General features: G+C 32.4%; 2 protein-coding genes across 12 annotated transcripts; one reads left to right on the top strand and one right to left on the bottom strand.

The window, feature by feature from the left end:
* The first annotated feature begins 26 nt into the window (after window positions 1-26).
* On the top strand, window positions 27-15,615 carry LOC138178703 (protein FAM13B). Its single transcript, XM_069110859.1, has 13 exons — window positions 27-168; window positions 1,199-1,806; window positions 1,914-2,039; window positions 2,437-2,631; window positions 2,704-3,085; window positions 3,197-3,440; window positions 10,009-10,179; window positions 10,287-10,428; window positions 10,507-10,737; window positions 10,829-11,026; window positions 11,098-11,754; window positions 11,860-12,107; window positions 12,184-15,615. The coding sequence occupies exons 4-13, from the start codon at window positions 2,479-2,481 to the stop codon at window positions 12,395-12,397; spliced, it is 2,640 nt and encodes an 879-aa protein (XP_068966960.1). The 5' UTR covers window positions 27-168; window positions 1,199-1,806; window positions 1,914-2,039; window positions 2,437-2,478; the 3' UTR covers window positions 12,398-15,615.
* LOC138178704 (putative leucine-rich repeat-containing protein DDB_G0290503) lies at window positions 7,796-19,996 on the bottom strand. Of its 11 annotated transcripts, XM_069110860.1 has the most exons (15): window positions 19,660-19,854; window positions 19,500-19,587; window positions 19,313-19,349; window positions 18,948-19,187; window positions 18,605-18,828; window positions 18,081-18,513; window positions 17,726-18,023; window positions 17,370-17,652; window positions 16,952-17,308; window positions 16,722-16,862; window positions 16,549-16,676; window positions 16,332-16,464; window positions 15,918-16,220; window positions 9,002-9,158; window positions 7,796-8,891 (listed from the first exon to the last, which is right to left on the bottom strand). In XM_069110860.1, the coding sequence occupies exons 3-13, from the start codon at window positions 19,344-19,346 to the stop codon at window positions 15,945-15,947; spliced, it is 2,547 nt and encodes an 848-aa protein (XP_068966961.1). In that variant the 5' UTR covers window positions 19,347-19,349; window positions 19,500-19,587; window positions 19,660-19,854; the 3' UTR covers window positions 7,796-8,891; window positions 9,002-9,158; window positions 15,918-15,944. The 11 variants fall into 11 exon arrangements, with proteins under 11 accessions (XP_068966961.1, XP_068966968.1, XP_068966962.1 ...); XM_069110867.1 differs by lacking the exon at window positions 18,948-19,187 and having other exon boundaries at window positions 19,660-19,852; XM_069110861.1 differs by lacking the exon at window positions 19,660-19,854 and having other exon boundaries at window positions 19,500-19,646.
* Between the last annotated feature and the right edge of the window lie 60 nt (window positions 19,997-20,056).

The following is a 20,056-nucleotide window of genomic DNA, read 5'->3' as shown; positions in this document are numbered from 1 at the left end:
GCCAACAGAAGAGACGTAAAGGGGCTATCGTTGTATATAGAGACGAAAGGGTGAACGAGGGAAAAGACAGAAAAGGGGAGCCACACGGTCGTAAAATCTCAGTATCGCTTCGTGGGGCGCTCGTGCACGATTCGCTGTAATCGCTATGATTACCATAGTTTTCATGAGGTATGTTTATTTCTGTCTCTCTTCACCTGAAAATCATTGATGTAGTTAGACAGCTTTTTCAGTAATTTTTTCATGGTTTGTGATTACATATAAAAATTCTTCGGAAAGCTCGATATTACTATTTATTAACGGAAACCGCTGCGATAGAATATTACTTGTTGTATACGTGTCTTCAATTCTTTTATTTATTTCCTTAGTGTTATAGAGATGCTTTTCATTGCACGACGGTCGATCATGTGACGTTCTGCGCGTGTTAAAAATGTGAAAAAGCAAGTTAACGAATGGCATAAAAACCAATATTTGTTTAAATAAACGCGTGTTATCGTAATTTGAATTCTTGAGCAAGATGTACGACAAGATTTCAAGATGTATTAGCCAGTTGCTATTGTTTCACTGCAGGTTCTAATGCGAAAGTAAACAATGTTTCGATGACGTGTCACATTAAACGTTCTCCTTTTACGAGTTGTATCATTTCACAGTGAATCTTTCGAACATCAGAGTTATTCATATATTCCGCTAATTAAAATTTTTTCCTTTTCCCCCTCTATCTCCTTCGTACCAAGTTATTACACCATTTTCTATCCTCCTCTATATGTTTTAATGAATATTGAGTTGTTCATATTTAGAATTGAACGTATTGTAATTTTCTATTTTTTGAGCAAAGATTGTTTTCCTTGTAAGTGAGCGTCGCAGAATGTTTCAAGCTCATAAATGAATTGACATTTTTTGCCCGAATACCTATTCACGTAATATATCGTCGTGGAAAGTTCTGGAGTAAGAAACGTTCATGTTTATACTTATCTAATAACAAGGAGAATTATTGTTCAAATCAACTAGACTCTACGAAACTTTCGGTTGAAAATAGTTTTTACGAACCTCATGATCACCGTTATCTATTTACGTGTAATGATTCATTTTCAACGGCAATGCATGAAATTGACGATTTCTGCTTCATTGTGCATCAATGAAAAACTGGCGTAACGTAAGAAAATGGACGAGATGATTGAAAGATTCTTTATTTTGATTTCAGAAGGCAACTACAATAAAAGTTTAAGGAGACACGTGGACCATGCCAGGTTAAGGGGCGAAGTGGTGACCTAAAACTCATCCTTGGTTCTGACCCTCGATGCTTACGCTACGACTGGTGTCGACTCATTTCTTGAAGCAGCCATAGGCAGTGCCCTTCGCCTTACAGAAAGGGCTCGATGCGATGTGCCGTGATAGGGACATGAACCCAAAACTAGTCAAATTAAACGATCTCTTTTTAACATCATATTGGTTGCCAACATCGATTTAAAGTTGCTCGAAGATTTCGTGCGCGTGTCGACGAAGGACTTTTCTTCGCCGGTCCCTTCTCCTTCGAAAGTTTTCATATTCACCCGTCCTTCTAATTTTCATTATTCGCTTACCCCACACATTGTTCCTTACCCTCTGTTTAACGAATCTCTTCCGTGCGGAACTGAAAATTCGTGACTTGCTGTAAACGTCAACGTCATTATCAACATCGGCACAACATCACTATCAACGTCAACGCCACCGTCAACGTTCACGCCATCGTCAACATCGAAAAATCAAGCTGTCACGAAGAATAAACATAAAATACATCGAACAAAAAGATTTCATAACGAAATAGACAAGGTGATACGCAAAGTTTATTAAAGAAAGCTTCATTGAATAAAATACTTTACTCAATAATTTACAAACGAATAATATGCAAGATAATTTCGAAAGTACTTTCTTACCAGGTATAACATATCCACTCGGGAAATCGTCTGCGAAGGAGAGCAAATAACCAAAAAGTGTAACTCGAAGTAGTATCCAGGCTGAACTCCATCTACTTCAACCTGTGGAGGGTCGCGAGGGAGTGTATTGTGAGTTTGCAGTTTTTAACAATTTCTATAGTAAATTTCGGTATACGTGCAACGATAGACGATTCGTCATTGATACTATCCGATACACGATCTCAGATAGAGCAATCGTTGTCGTCCTGATGTACATTAAAGAAGCGCATAGCATAAAAAGTTTATCGATCAACCTACTCTTGAGAGATTGAATATCGCAAAGTCCATTGTTCGATCGGTATCGAATTCTCATCGACAGAGGCATATTGTCTTCTGTTAGATTTATCGTGAAACGCAACTTTGCAGTAGACGTTGAAGAGTTAAAAATTACACAGTTGCTAGTTCAACGCCATAAAAGTATATTTTATTCGTTTGATATTGGTAAACTAGCTTAATAGAGACAAAAAAAAATTGTCAATTTAATCAGTGCGGCGGCGGTGGCGGCGGCTCGCGTTGTAGACAAAGTGGGATGAGACGTCCTCAGCAAGATCATCACCATCTCCACAGCAACCACCACCACCATCATCATCATCATCATCATCATTACTATCATCAGCAACACCACCACCATCATCATGGATCTTCATCGAGTCCTACACGATCTCGACAAGTTCACGACAAGGTAATTTCCTTTAAGTACGTTTCACGTTTTTCAAATGTCAATAATTTATGCTGAAATTCAATTATTTCCAAGGACGAATCCCGTTTAGCGAAAGTGAAACGCGTTCTGACAGTATCGTTATTAAGACGTAACGCAGGATCTACGAGGGTCTTTGGTACTCGACTAGATTCGATCGAGCCATACCTCGACACCGGTGTGCCTTTTGTGGTGCACCGATTGTGTAATTATATCGAAGCTCATGGATTCCAAAGCGCCGCGGTGTTCCGTCTGTCCGGTGGAAGCCCAAGACTGGCAGAAAGATTGAGGGCCGCGTTTGAGAGAAGAGGAGATGCTGACTTAGAAACAGCAGCCTGTCCCCCGACTGCGGCAACGCTTCTTCGCCAGTATCTAAAAGAATTACCACAACCTGTTGTACCATCAACCCTTGTAGCTAGGCTATTGTCCATTCATGCCCGTAAGCATCTGTTACTTTAATTACCCTAGCACGCTGCCTTTTTTCTTTTCCGCTTCTTTTTATGTAACATGTTCATTTGAAATGAAAAAATCATAAACCATTTGTTCACAGAGAATTATGCTAACGATCATGACTGTTGGATTAATTTAACGAAAGAGCTACTGTCAACTCTGCCAACCTCCCACTATCGTTTGCTTGGTTACTTGGCTCTTTATCTAAGCAAGTACGAAGCTAAACATGGACGTAGTGCCGGCGTTTGCGGAGTGTTCGCCCCTGTAATTCTACCTCATGTTCCACCTGCTACCACCCTTCTTCGTGATATCTTAGCCGAAGCATCTGTGCTTTTTCCAGATTGGTAAGTTGCATATATATACCTTTTTTCTTATCTTTTTCAAGTGCATGCATTTGCTGTAAGATGTAGACATGTTAAATTGGTCAAATGAAAACCTGTTAAACCTGTTAAATAAATATCGCGATAACCAATTTTGTAGCTCAATGCCAGATTTGGGCTATCTAGGCCATATGATTATTGACCATAAATATGCATAAACCGCATTATCGTGATTCAACAGTTATATTTTTAATTAATTCTGACCAATAAAAGAAAAAAAAGATAAAGACAAGATAAGTTTAAAATACACGTAATTTTAACCATAAGAGAATGTAATTCCGAAGCAATTATAAATCGCGTTATTATCAGTGTTATCTCATAAAGAAATCCAATCGGTCGGCTTGCAATTACATGTTAGCACGTCTTAAAACTCTTGGCTCGTGTTCGCTCACGTGTATAGCTCAACTTCCTACGGTTCTACGTACAAATAGGCATGATATTTACATTAATTCACATTACGTTCTCAAAATAACATTAAGTTCCTTGTATTTTGTAAACTTATTTTTATTACATATATTCGATACCATCATTATCGCAAATTATGCTCGCTTCCTATTAAAGCATACGTATCGATCCTTGATCTTGTTGGAATAATTCAATACCGACGAATGTTCTTGAAAACGCAGTCGATACTTCCTTTTGTCTTATACTTACTTTTCGATTAACGTTCAAGGCATACGCCACGTGCTCTTGCGTATCAATATCACAGGCATGCGTTTTAGATCGATTTTTTCGGCTAGCATTTTTCTTTTCTCACATTAAATACGTAATAAAATATCGGGTGTTTTCGATCTATATGACTGCATTATTTCAGTAATGCCTCCTTGTATTAATACCTTCGTATGATAGATATGTATAATGCAACGTATCGTCTCTGCTTTCTTATGGTTTGGTCAATGATATCGTTGATATGTATCGTATGAGAAAGAGATAAAGTACGATTAAAATTCGAGATATATATATATATGTCGGGTTATGGTTGGAGTTTTGGGCGCGTAACAACTCTTCACGCGAATTAACCATTGTTTTACACAACCGAGATTATATTTACACGTATACACAAGTCTACTACAAAGATTAACAAATAATAAGTCTAGTGAATAATAAGCTTAACAAATAATAAAGTTAGTGGATAATAAGTTGAACGAATAATAAGTCTAACAAATAATAAGTCTAATGAATAATAAGTTTAACGAATAGTAAGTTTAATGAACGCTATTAACAATATTTTTGAGTTCAAACGAATCCACGGCCAACGGGATAACTCTTTACTAAGCGTAGACTGATCTTAAGCACAGAAATACAATAGTTGAAAACTCGACGTGTCACTCTCCAAAAGCAATCGCAAGAATGCCAGCCTCGTGGAGATTTTTTTCGCTATACGCTTGCATTTGTTTTCTATACTCGTTTGGAAGCATCGAGAAGGTTCCAAACACCGCTGCTAGGCAGACTCGTTGGAAGCATCGAGAAAATTCCAAACGCCGTTGTTAGGCAGCTTCTGCCTGGAGTTTGATTAGTAATACAATGTATGACCCATTGTATCCGCACCTCCGAGACAGCATCACACGTGGCTAGGCCCGCTCCCGAGGCCGCATGCCGCCACAACCACATTTCTCGGAAAACCCATACAACCACTCCAGACCTCTGTTAGGCAAAACGTACATCCCGTGACCGTGGCTACGTTCGGCGACCGATTGTCACCTCGAACCCAATCTCGCTATCACAAATCTCGAACAATTACAGCTATGATAAAATCCAGGCTAGAGTACTAGAGGATGTTCCCAAAATTTCCAAGGAACGGCTTCGGCTTTCCTTTCATCTCCGACATATATATACATATATTGTATAATATTTAATAATGAGTAATTTATTAATGTAAGTACTTTCATCTTTTACGCAAAAAGAAAAAAAAAGAAAAAATAAAACAGTAACAAGGTTTTTGTTATGTTTATTTACATACATATAACGACGAGTTTGTTACATTTACATGCAAGTCAAAAGAAATATTTTTATTTCAGACTGGAAAACTTAAAAATTTCTTTAATCTTTTGTCTCTTTCTTGTCAAATTCAAACATTAATTGCAAATATATACATAAATTTTGCCTTATTTTATATGTACGAAACAATCCTTAACATTGGATTTAGTGTATTCTATGTCATTTCATAGCGTGGAAACTTTACCCAGATATTTTAGCTAAAATTATTTTAACTTTACCACTAAAGTGCGTAGTTCCTCAATTTAGCCTGAAGAGATCATCCAGTCACGCGGTTCATGTTATTCAACTAACAATGTACTGTTTAGTACGACAAAAAATACGGAGAAAAACCTGTTTTTTATGCTTATAGAAATAAACGCTTAAACTCGTTAATAGTCATCGACTCGTATGAAACTGCGACAAATAACGTTTTTTCTGATTTTTCGTAAAGTTGTAGAGCATGATTTTGCATAAGTTATCAAATCAAAAGACAGGTTACGATAAAAAATTCTTAACTGTTATCTTCGATAATTGCTAAAAATTATAGACAGAGAAATCATCAAGTTTCCTCTTGGAAAACAGGATTACAATAAATCCTATATTAATTTTTATCAACCTTGAAATCCAAGATTCGTCGGCTGCTTCCACTCGTCCTGAAGGAAGACAAATTTCATCGATAAACGAAAATTAGCTATTTTACAAAGAATTGAATTTTTACGTAGAAGAATCGAAAATATGCTTTTCGTTTAGGATACTACGGACACCTTAGTTTTGTCTATCCTAAGTAAGAATTATTATTGACTGATTCAGAGATGCCTGAATCAATCATACGCGTTTATAAGCTCTAAAGTAATCATGAATCACGAGTCATTGTGTTTTATAATCGATGCGTTTGCAACATATGTATATCATGCAGTCTAGTCGTTCGAGGCACTGATCCAACAATGACGTAATCCTCCTTAATAAGTTTCGTCCATCTTAAACACAACCATAACCATGTACAAATACATACATAGAATCGTTGCGTAGTTACGTGTTATGTATCCGTAGTTGAAGGAAGAGCCGTTTGGCACAAGCCGGTTTCAGCAAGAAACACGCCTACCAACGAAAATAGTTCAGAAATCGAGATCCCTCTACACGAAAGTTGGCAAAGTATATATGTATTTAGCATACAAATGGAATCGTTCATACACATGCAGTTTGGCTTTACCTTCGATCTTTCGGCTATTTTTGTAAATAAGTAAACGACAAGTTTTCAAAAGAAAATGTTGACTGACAAACGTTATCGAACGAGTTTACCTAAAAATCATTGGTATTCTATTACTAGTGATTTTACGATGTAGCTCCGTGCTAAATGTATATACATCGTCGACCAAAAATAATGTTTCGTTGACGTCAAGGTGTCAAACATGCGGTCATAGATATCCATGTTACATTTGTTATAGATCGTCATTTAATACAATTTCATACTAACGAAGAAAATGATTTTAATCTTATTTCATTTCGATAGAGGCGGTTATATTATTGCACGTATGGAAGAAAGAATTGGAACTAATTCATGAATTATCTGTCATAAATTATAAATCATCGTAGGGATCGACGAAGTCATCGTTAGGGACATCGTTGGAACCACTGGGTATCGAGCTATTATCGCTGTCATGTAAATTACAAAGTCTCATTTATCAGATAAAAGTATTTTATATTGTCTTAAAAGAGTAGGATTCGTATCGAAACTATACTCATAAGTTAATCACGATATTGCTAGTGACAACAAGCTCCAAACCGGTTTCGAAGGGTTTGTTTCTTCCGGTGCAGCATAGGAAAGCAGACACCGTAGTGGCTTCTGTGTAGTTTAACATGTGAAGCATTGCAACAGAGCTATGGAGTTTAGGTGAAATTCCTATGTTAATTATGGTCAATTTTACGAACGCGTAACCAGTGCCAACAAACATGAGTCAACGAGAATATGGATAGAGAAAGAGTTTCCATTCGATCGATTCTCGAGGCTGTCACGTGTATTACATGTATATTCGCTGTATATACACTCACGGTTGATAGACAGTAAGTAGTAACGCTCGGGAAGTCGCGTGCGTCACGCTCGTCACGCGCAAAGACGAACTACAAGATCGGTGTCAGTTGAAGGAACAGAATATAGAGAAGAGTCGATCGGCAACAGCCGCAGTCTAATTTCTGACTTGTTCGAAACTTCCATTCGGTCAACGCGTACCATCGAATCGGAAGCAACGTACAACGCGCAACGCACGCGTTTGTGAACGTGAAATCGACCGTGAATCCAACTAATTTCTTCCTCGAAAATTCTAGGTTCTGTGTTTAGACTCACGACTTCTAAACGTGTACTTTCATACGAATCAGCAGACATATATCTTGACTAATTATGCGGGAATTAAATGTTGTCTGTTCGTTGTGAACGACAGTAGTTCTTTGGAACTTTCGATCGAAAAGTGTTCGCATTTCTTGCGTACGAGTCAACTGAGAACGCTCTCTCGTCTAGTTCTACAAGCAGACGACTATAAATGTTCCATCGAATCGCCGAGAGACTTGTGTTCGCGCCGGTGGTCCGCCATTGGAAAAGAAAGTTGGTGTTCGTGATTACATGAATAACTTCTACTGCAAAAGGGATACGCGTACAGTAAGTTTATTGCACGCTTCATCAACATAACAAATGCAAATAAAGGGTCGATTCCTTCCCCGTTTTCCGTATTTATCGACGATTCCTCTTCTTATATTTTCATGTTCATACTTCTTTCCGACGGAAATTCTTTTCTAAAAATACAGATAGACGGGTCGCAATTGGTCAATTCCAAGTATTGCAAAAATACAACAAGGTTAAGAAGTTGATCCATTTAATGTGACAAATTATACAACTTAATCATGCATGATATTAACGTAAGAGGTAATTCGATTTAAGAAAGAAGTCTGAAAATAGGAATATACGATGTGTTGTTATGTAATGTCAGCGCGATACGAGATCTCGCGGTTTTATTAAAATCTGCTAAAAAAGCATCCATAAAAATGCCACTTTTCTTTGCTTTCATGGTAAACATGTACTATGAAGGATGTTAATTATTTCTGAGGACACGAGGGTGTATTTCTTACGTACTTCGTTGCTAAATAATCCTTGCATTACTGGAAGCTTTTTAATCGATTCCTTTTAACGGATATGCCGACAATTTGTTACTTACGATTAATCGATAAAACAGTTTACCCTGATTTAAAATACATAGCTTAAGAGGAAGCAGTTTCTTACATTAGAATTCTAGTAAAAATATTTTCTCTTTTTAATTTAATTGTTAGCCTGTTCTCACTTTTTATCTTGTTTATCTTTATTCGTTCGCCACTAGGATATGTGCATACAATATAAAATATTATTTGGGACGATTATAAACGTCGATGTACCTTGAATGTGCTTTTCTGTACCTATGGCGAAAATAACGTCGTTACATTGTCAAATATGAATGTGTTTCCATGGGACAGCGAGAAAAATCTTACCAGGAAAGCACAATAAAACGCGTACTGACGTGACCTACCTCGTGGTTGGCGTTCTCAAAGGCATTTCTCTCTAACGCTGATCGATCACAGTCCACCGTACCTTTTTTCTCTTGTTGAAAGAACGACTCGACTCACTCAAGTATGTAACTTTTCAATTTCCCAACGATGCATTGGGTGCTGCCAGACAAGTCGAATCTAAACAAAAATATGAAATTTCGTAGCATGGTATTTTTTTTATTTACATCTTAATATTTTAGAATTAAAATTAAAAAGAATTATGTTTCATTTGATTTATAAAACTTTTGTATATCTATTCTTACTATAGTTTTTAATACCACTTATTTAGTATCTACATATTAATTTTTCAAATGTTATGTATTGGTATTACGAGCTTCTTTCTTACTCTTACTCTTTCTTTCAATACACTCTTACTTTTAATTATCTTACGTTTCGATTATTTCATTCGACATGGTTAATTTTTTGTACATTCTGATCAAGGCGGTCCTCACTGGCGTGGCAATGGAATTTTCCAATACCTCGCGTATAACGAAGGATAAAGTAGCGTGTGTAAAAATAGGAATGTTACAATGTGTATAACAAGATTGAGGACTTTGATTTCGTAAAGCACATTTTACTTCTCACTGCATTAGGTCTATCTTTGTTTCTAATATAAGTTTTGGTTTAGTAGTATCGTTCTCGTGAAAAAGAAATACATTAGCGCAAGAACCGGTGACTCACTTGCAATTTCCTCATCTTATATTATTATTATTATTACTATTATTACTACTACTGTTAGTACTATTACCATAACTACTACTACTACTACTACTACTACTACTACTACTACTACTACTACTACTACTACTACTACTACTACTAAAATATCTTTAATAATATCATAACATAAAATCTTGACTTAGTCCTTTTACTTATTGTATTTATAGAATTCTGATTTATATAGAGTATTTTTCGGATTCCTTTATCAATCATAATTCAGTAGAATAGAAGAAATAGCATTTAACTCTAATGATGGGTTTGTTTTCAGCATCCGAGATAACGTGGTGAACGGCGTGATCTCTGCAAGTGATTGTAAGATTTGCAAGGATACAAAGGACGAACCAAAAGATTTTGAAGGAGCGTCGTTGCTTTGCGCGCTGAAACCGCGTAAGCGTAAAGAACGTCACGAATCCTGTTGTCAAGAACGAAAACTGATAAGGTACGATAAACAAATGGAGAAAGAAAATGCTTTAACGAAGTTATAAAGATTATATATAAGACCAGTTTGACTTTTCCTATTCTCTCTCACGAATCGAACACTTTTAGAAGTAGTAGCGAGGAGCGTGTTCTTGAAAGTCCCGCTGAAACCACGGACACGATTAGACGTGTGAGCAGTCACGAAGATTTTAACAGTGAAAAACATTTGCATATTTTATCTCAGCTCGGACAAGACATGGGTCATGGTGTGGTGAGTTTTCTCCAATATGCAAGTAATGTTTATTACTTTTAAATTGAGCTTTACACATGTAAGGTACTTCATTTACAGAGATGCGGAAGTCTTCCCTTACATGAAAGAACAAATGTTTCACCTGTGTCCAAGAAAACTCCACCAACTTCGTCACCGTGCGAGACAGCTTTAGAAACAGAAAAATTTGAATGCGATGCCGAGAAATTGAGAAGCAGCGAACGTTTCAGTCGAAGTATTACTCCGAGAGGACGAAGGCAGGCTCGACGAAGGAGGGTGCATAAAGTTACAGACGCAGAGAATTCTAGTAAGGTAAAATTTCTATTTGTTCTTTACATGTGACATGTAACAAAACAGAATTTATAGAATTTGTATTAAATTGAAACAAAAATTCTTTCGTTAGGAAAACGAAGAAGAAACCGATAATATTTATGTCTCATCGAATCCTAATAGCTGCAATGGATCCCCAGCACAAAGTTTTTTGGAAATGTTGAGCAGTGGACCGAGCCGATCGCCATCACCGGCTCGTCCTCCAACAGTTAGTCATGAAGATCTAAATAACCCCAGCCTAACTAACTGGACTTTTCAACGACAAGAAAATGTAAACAAAACTAGGATATTAAGCTCAATTATATTCAATGACAATATTACATATCAATCTAATATTTGTAGGACGAAGCTGCCGATGCACGAGTAGAAGCTATGCTTTCTCCAAGAAATTCTTTATTACTACCTAGACGTTTTTATTCTGAAAATGAAATGCAACCTAATGCTCCGAATATCGCAGAACTTGGTTTAAAAAATTTAACCAAGTATATAAATGGCTTGAAAAAAAAGATAAAGAAATACGAAGACGAATTTGAAGAAAATTTTGGTTATCGTCCAAGTCATTCTGATAAGATGAGCAACAAGGACATCAAACGATTGTGTACAGAATTAAGTAAATTGCGAAAGGAGCATAAGTTATTAAAGGAAGATCCGGTGAGCGCGTTATTAGCTAATGCAAATAACAAAACAAGAACAACATCTAACGGTAGTCCGACGAACAACAATAACAGCCAAGAAAAATCTAGAACAGTTTCGATGGAAGAGATGATAAAAGAAATAGAAAAAAAACTAAGTGAAAAGAGATTGAAATATAATAGACCCGAAAATATGGAAGAACTAACTTATGAACAATTAATAGATGAAAAAACTGCTGTTCAAAAAGCTTTGCTTCATATTGAGAATACTTTTGGGAGACCAGTTTCTAAAGAAGATAGAGCTGTCGTGCGATCTTTATATGATAAATACAGAACTTTAAAAAGATTACTTATTAGAGCAGGCGTGGTAAGCGACATATTTTATAAATCTAATAGTAATCTTAATTATATATATAATTGTATGTATGTACATATAAATTATCTTTAAACTTTCTTTCTGTTTTTCTTACAGAGCAAAAATAAAGATAGCATTTCGGAGTTGGCTACTATTTTGGAACATGAAGCAATGGATTTTACATCATCTAATTTACCTAACAATCCATCTGATACAGAAAGGAGAGCTAGCGAACCTGATATGTCACATAGAGGTATTTTGGATTGTATAGATTCAGTAGATCAATTACCAACTGATAGTGATAGTCAGCACAGCAGTAGCGAAGGAAGTCGTAGTAACAACGAAAGTCTTCACGCACTTCCACAGTAAGTTTTTAGTATATATAATTCACTAATATCTATTTCTTAGAAAGGTATTAACAACTACTTAATTTGATATTAGAGAGGAATTATTGGTACAACAGAAATTAACTAGAGAAGAGAAAAAGCGTCTGCGACGTGCTTTAAAAGAATTAGAAGCACAATTCGAAGCTCGTGCCGGCCGTAGAATGCAAAGAGAAGATCGTGGCCCGCAAGTCACAACCGTTTACGAATCATATAAGCAGGCTAAAGCAAAGCTTCGACTGATCGATGCTCTAGTAGCTAAAAATGCTTGACGCAGTATTTAATGAATATCTTGAAATTTACATACATCTAACAATAAAGAAAACTTCAAACATTATAAAACATCCGAAATATATGCAGTGGTTATTATAAAACCGAAATTTCATACAACATTCATAAAAAATGCTATTGTGCAACAGGAGGCAACAAAAAACATCTATCCAAAATGAAGAATATTAAAACAAGACACTAGTATATATGTCTGATAATTTGAATTTATCCAAAAATCAAAATATTTTAAGAGAAGAATGGAGAGGCTGTCTCTGGCTGTAATACTTTGACTTCGTATGTATTGATTATAATTGGCCAACGATCTATTTTAAATCAAAATATCAAACCGATATAAGAACATGTACGCAAAACTCTATTCTCAACTACTCATATACTGAAATCTCAGTTATTGAAATCAGTACATTGATAAATTAATTTACCTTTAATTCTGATAAAAATGTTTATTGCGTGTAATATGATATTTGTACGAAATATTTTCAACGACAATTTCAATTATTGTAATTAACTAGATTGTTTTGATAAGACTCTTGTTATTTTAATGACTCAGTGAAGTGCATATTATAAAACGATATCATACGATAATAAATAATAAAATTAGTACCAGGTTAGTATTCTGAACTCTAAACACTAATAGTTAGAAAGTAACAGTGGCTACCGCGTTATAAACAATCTGTCGATTCGCATTCAATTTCCTTCAAATACTCAACGTCAGATTCAATAAAGTAAGGAAATGCTTATTGCATGGTTATTGTAAACTGCCAATTTATACGAATAAGTACATCACATAAAAAAATATTAAAGAAAAACATGCCACTGACCTGCTCCATTTTACATATTTCTACCAATGTTATTTAAAATTTTGTCACATTTTAATAGAAATTTTAAAAAATTTACTTCTTCCTATTTTATATTATTTGCATATACACGTATATTGCATCATATTTTTCCATGTTTGTGCATTTCTTTATGTTTGATTAAATGTTGAGTATGTAAAAACACAAAGACATAAAGAAATGAATTATTGCTTGAAAATTATTATATGTACGTATCTTGCTATATATCAATGGATGCTAACATGCAAAAGTAAACTACAAAAGAAGTATTAAGGACGAACAGTGACAAATTATGAAAATAATTTCATAATTGAAACGAATCTAACGAATACATTGTATGTTGACTTCTTTTTTTAGTAGGCATTATATATTTACATACGTCTTTGTACTCTATCGATTAATAATATTATTGCCATTTTCAAATTACTATTTTTAACAAATTTATATCTTTTTTTATATTACATGACATAGGATATCATCTTCTTTAAAAGCTAATACATCAATTGAATGAAAATAGAAAGAGCAGATATCTAGATTCTAGATTATACATTATTTAAACTAAAATTGATATTTATTTCATTAGTCGAAGATTATCATCATATTGAATGTTGAGAGTAAAGAACGGATCTGTGGGGTTATTTGTAATGTAAGTACCTTGTAAGAAATATCACATGTTATAATTGTAGAGTACTATAAACTGTTACAGTCTTATAGCTGTATTAAACATATTCATTAAAACCTCGTTAATTTTTCCGTTTTATATTTGTGCAAGTAAAATTTTAAGGCAATTATTCTGAAATATAATGCAGGTGTGACGTATATAAACAGTAGCCTTAAAATTCAACTTGATAAAGCGTCTTAAATGAAGGTGCTAAAGTTTCAGTTTTAATCTTATTAAACGAAAGAAATGCTTTGCGAATTCTAGCAACATGGAAGTGCGCCGAAGGGGTTCGCGTTTTTAATATTATGATTTTGCAGCAAACAAGAATTACAGAGCTTACCTAGTACTTATGTATTAAGAACTAAAAAATAAAACAATATAGGAAATATTCTATAAATTATTATATATTTATACATATATGTATATGATTTTAAATCTTGACTAAAATCAACCGATGTTCAAATTTTTAAATTGATTATAAAAAATTGCTGGAATATATGCGTAGTTTCAATTGGTTCCTTGCAACATATTTTGGTTTAATCTATGCTTTTTTTGTTACAAATAAATTTATGGCGGCCCCAATTCTTTAGCGCTAATCCATTTCGCACACTCGTATGAAAAATCTGATTTCTTTGAATATATTAATATTGCATTGATCCAGTCGACATTTGTTATAAAACTTACCCGCTGAATTAAAATATGCGGAATTAATGGAACAGAAAAAGATTTTTTAGACCAAAGCATTTTTTAGTCTGTGATATAATATGAGAGATATATTATTTATGTTAATATGGGAGAGTGTGTGTGAGAAGGACCTCATTTTTTTTGTGGAAACGATTTCTTGACGTGAGGAAATGTTTTCGGTCATCTCCTTCGTAGAAGGTAATCGAGATTGATGATCTGTTTAAAAGATCGTAAAATAAAAGTAGTAATTTAAGTAACGTTACATTCTTTTATACGAAAAAAAAGAAAAGAATGAGAAAGAGCGACTGAAGTAGAAAAATCAAAAGTGAAAAATCCGAATAATTTAATTTAATTTAATAAAACTCACAATTTTTTGTATTTTTTAATAATCCAACAAAACTATATTTTAACGATTAATTTCCTTTCACACGATTTTCAGATTTATTATTGTATTTACGAATATATTTGCAGAAATAGACTCATTATATTTTATTAGTCTTTTAAAAAGACTAATTTTGTATTAAACATCATAGATATCATAAGATATTTAATCAATTTTGGATGCGTATTAATTTTTATGATAAAAGTAAAAAAAAGATACTGCTTCAGGAGTAAAATAACATTTTCTATTAACGTTTTCTGAAAGAGATCTCGTACATAAAGTACAAGAGACATATCTGTTAATGTGTGATTTTGTATAATCGCTTACAAGATAAATATTATTGCCACTATTAGATTGAAATTTCGTTTACTAAAAATATAAATTACTTTTTTATTTCGTAAAAATAATTCGCTCTTGACGATGTATTTAAATATTAAAGGTAAAAATAAAAAATAAATAAACAACAATTTTAATTATTCTGCAGCGTTTGAAAACATGAAATTGTGTATATACGTATAAACGGTATGTATAGATGAAAAGCAAGGGCGTATATCAATATACGAAACTAAACAAATCTATTAGTCGTTATAACAAGTAGCATGTAGAATTGAATAAAAGAAAAATATGATCTGCTAAAAATATTGTTTTTGTTATACTGAATAACCTTAACAAAATCCTTGATATTTCTTTTATAGTGCATATTTTATATTTTAATATTTAGATTAATAATCTTCTAAGCATTATAGTGATGAGAAACAAATCTCTTATTGGGACCACACAATTGCTTACTTAAGAAAAAATATTACAAATTTTATTTGCATTATACTTTATATATGTTTATCATGTTTTATCAAATTTCAGACCACTTTTTATGACAATACTACATAAAAAATAGTTTCAATTAATATCATGTAACAAATTTGTTAATAATTTCAGCTTACGTGATAAATATGATCCACATTGTATTGTTACCATGATGTTAGTTTCAATTGCTTCTGAAATGTTTGAATTTGCCGTAAGAGACCAGCTAGGCGAAGAGAAATAGGTTCCCTTGTGACAACACTATTTCCCCTTTTGTGAAAAAGTTTTTGCTGAAAATTTGATCCATTTGATCCATTAGATTTAGTTGATGTAAATGGCATAGCTGCATACAATTTATCTGATCCCAGTGGAATTTCAGTTGATATACAAACATAACTGTTCTTTTTTTGTAATAATTTCATTTGATGTTTTAATGACATCACCTAGGATTAAAAACATCAAAACATTTTTTATAAATATTGGTATTGTGTATAAGCTGTAAAATATCACGATTTAGTCTAAGTATAAATAAAAAATCTGCAAAATAATCTTACCTCTTTATACAAGTTAACAACAGCATTTATCTCATCTTCTTTAATGCTTAATTCTTTTTCTAAATGTAGTATTTCTTCTTCTAAATCTTTATCACTGTATTTTTTTGCTTTTGCTTGCAATCTTTCATATTTTCTATAGTGTGTGTACATATGTTAAGAAATATTAGATTAATATAGATTACTGAGTTTTACTTTATCATTGGTTGACTTAACTTACGTGTTCATTTCCTCGAACTGATCATGAAGGTTAATGAGAACTTCTCTTATTCCTTTAGAATCTTGAGAATGATTAACTGTTGAGGTATTAGAAATGTGTTTATCACAAATATCGCCCTGTAATGTATTCTAGATTAATATTTTTAAACAATCTATTCATCTAGATAACTTTACCTGATATATTTTGGATTGCATTTCTGGGTTTTCCATCTTTGTGTTTACATTTTGTTGGGAAGCAAACAATTTCAACATTTTATTGTCTGTTACATGTAGTATTGTATTCAGTGTATTCAATTGATTCTCTGATCTAGTATCCTGTAAATAACAAGAAATATTTTTATGTTCTGAAATGAAAGATGAACATTTCCAATGATATTACATTTAATATTGTCTACTAAGCAAACCTTTTTCTTATGAAAATTCCCATATTTATTTACACTGCCATTAATTCCTTTTTGTAAATTCTGATATTGCTCAATATTTGATTTCAAATTTACATTTAAATTACTTACTCCTTTCCTATCATATTTTAAAAACATATTTTCATTTTCTAATAAATGATCACCTTTACTCATAAACAAATTTTCTTTCTGTATATGTATATTATTCATTTGGGAATTTATATGAGACAGTTTACTCTGTTGATTGTTTATTTGTTCTACGAGAACAGATGCAGGCTTCATACCTCTGCTAATTTTACGAATAAGAAGAGGTGTCACTCCTGTTGCAGCAATTTGCCTTGTTTTCATAATGCTCAAAACCTTTTGAATAAAGAAAGATTGTAACAATAAGCATAGCTTACTTTTATATTTAATAACATACTTGCTGTATATTTAAACCTAAATTATGACTTGGGGTTACAGAAGTACCCACTACAAAGGGTATATTTTGAAAGTTAAATCTACCGAAATATGAACGATTGGCTCTCTTTAATTTAGAAGCTAAAGTTGGCATTTCATAATTATGAGTAACTATTGGGTCGCAATATGATGCTTGTATAATTGCATGTTGACACTGATGCAAATTGTACTTTTCCATGGTACATGCAGGACTGGTTGAAATTTTCAAATTATTACTTAGATCATTATTAATTGTAATCCTTCCTCTGAAAATAGAAGTTAATATTATATTTGATATTATATAATATCATTGTTATAACCACTACCATGAATCCTTACACTGTTTTCTGACCAGTTTGATGTTGCTTTTGAGAATAATTTTTGGGACAATCTACATTAACATCACTAACATTTTGATAATTATTATCTTCATATTTTGGTTTTATGGATATGTTTTGTTGTTTATTCATAGCTGAAGATGTTAATATGTTAATATAGTTCATGTGATGTTCAAGTTTTGAATGTTTACTAGGAATAGCAGATGTGCTACCACTCTTTGCTGCTGCATTATGATAAATTTCCACTACATCATTAGATGTTTGTTGAGACTTGAATGTATGACGATTACTTACACTATCTAAAATATACATAAAAATCAATATGAAGTTTTCAAATGAACATCTTTATATGATACTTTTTTGTTTTCTTTTTTTTGTATCCTTTTTTCCTAAAAAAATTGTATCTCTTGTAGTTACAGTACTCCGTGAATTAGAACAGTGTATTTTTTTTCTTCGTCTTTTAATCTTCAATGGAACAATGTCATCTAGCTTACATAAGGAGCCTTTCTTGCTTGATAATGCTGAAGAAATAGCTTTTTCTTTTTTTTCGTTTTTTGTAGAGACTTTACTTTTATCCACGGATCCATCTTTAACATTACCAGAAATATTTAGTTTAATATCATCTTTTGCAGAAAATGATTCTTGAAGTAAATAGCTATTTTGATTATCCAGATTTAATTGTTCAAAAGATTTGGTTAAAGTTTCATTATTTCCTATTAATTCTGTAGAATATTCTGTTAGATGCTTTTGATATGGGAATTGCCAATTGTAATTGTGTTCTTCACACTGCTAATAAGATTTTTATGAATATAGTTATGAAGAACAACTTCATTTAGAATGCATATCAAATATATTCATAACTTAAACACAATATACATACTGCCATGTTATCTTTCTGAGTTGGTAGTAACGATCTTGATTCTGTGTTCTGTGAAATAGCATAAGTTTGAAGTGTAATAGAAGATAATTCAGTTTCTGTTCCTTTCTGTTTATTTAAGTTCTTTTGTTTTTCTTTTTCTTCTTCTTTCTTCTGCAGATTATTTTCTGATAAAATATTGGCTAAATTTGAAGTTGTGAAAGGTTTATCCTTGTGGATCTTATCATCTGTAACATAGAGAATGCATTTGAATTTATTTTTTATAGTTCACAATAATAAAAGAATATACAGTGAAAAAAAAATGTTTTATTGCATTTTATTGCATCATTTTCATTTAAAAACATACATAGCGTATCAGAATACTTTTCCAAGGAATTATTACAATTCATTTGTCTGGAAACTATAGTTTCATCATTATTAGAAGTCTTTATTTTATAATTTTGCCAATTTGGATCACATAAAGTCTTTTTAGTTTCTTGTATTTTTGGCATATCATGATATAACATTTTCATATATTTCATATGAGATTTTAACGAATCGCATCTTTCTTTTGTAGAATAGAACCATTGTTTTACATTTTTCACGTCTAAATGAATAAAACTCAACATAATTAAACTAAATTATTTCTATTACTGTAGTGTAAATATAACATATAGATTAATACAAGTTATTTTGATATATTTAAATCACGTATGCAAAATATATAATTACCAGTGTAATATTTTTTCTTGTAATTAACATCCATATTCTGTTTTTAGTTAATTAATATACATAGTTTAATTATCAAACAACCATCATTAATAAGATTAATAATAAAAGTTTTTTGATGGATAAAAGAAATTTGTAATAATATAAAACTAAAAGAAATCTATAAAAAATTCAAAGAATAAGAATTCACAGGTTACGTTTTTATTGTTTATCGATTACATTTTTACTTATATATCTTTTGTTTCTAACATGTTCTTCTTTCATTAAAAGAAAATCGTCTAAGGGAAAATTTTAGTTTTTAGTCAGCTTCTTACAAAAGCTCGTAAAATATTTAAATATGTATGTATTACCCGTTCTAATATTGACTTTCATTTAACTTTTCGAACATTTTAAAAATTACATTTATTATTCCAATGTTATTATTAACTAAAGCATTTGATTTTTATTAAATGTACCAAATTGTAAAAATATTAAATTGTTTTAAAAGTTGCCTATAGATTTCTTAATATTAAACGACAATCAAATTTATTTCTAGACAAGTAGAATGCAAAAATGTTCGCAATAAATATAAATAAAAATCATACTTTTTAATTATAAGACTATGTAAGTGCTACAACAATCTAAAAATACTCAGAAATAATTAAATTCAAAGATAAGTTTAAAATGAAAAAGAAAAATCTAGAATAGGGAAATCTCTGGTAAATTTTTAAATTGAATTACTGTAATACTGGTTTGTAATATTTAGCC

The sequence above is a fragment of the Bombus flavifrons genome, chromosome 4, assembly GCF_040668555.2.
Source record: "Bombus flavifrons isolate JBK064 chromosome 4, iyBomFlav1_principal, whole genome shotgun sequence".
Taxonomy (NCBI): Eukaryota; Metazoa; Arthropoda; class Insecta; order Hymenoptera; family Apidae; genus Bombus; species Bombus flavifrons.
This window is presented reverse-complemented; position numbering and strand designations above follow the sequence as displayed.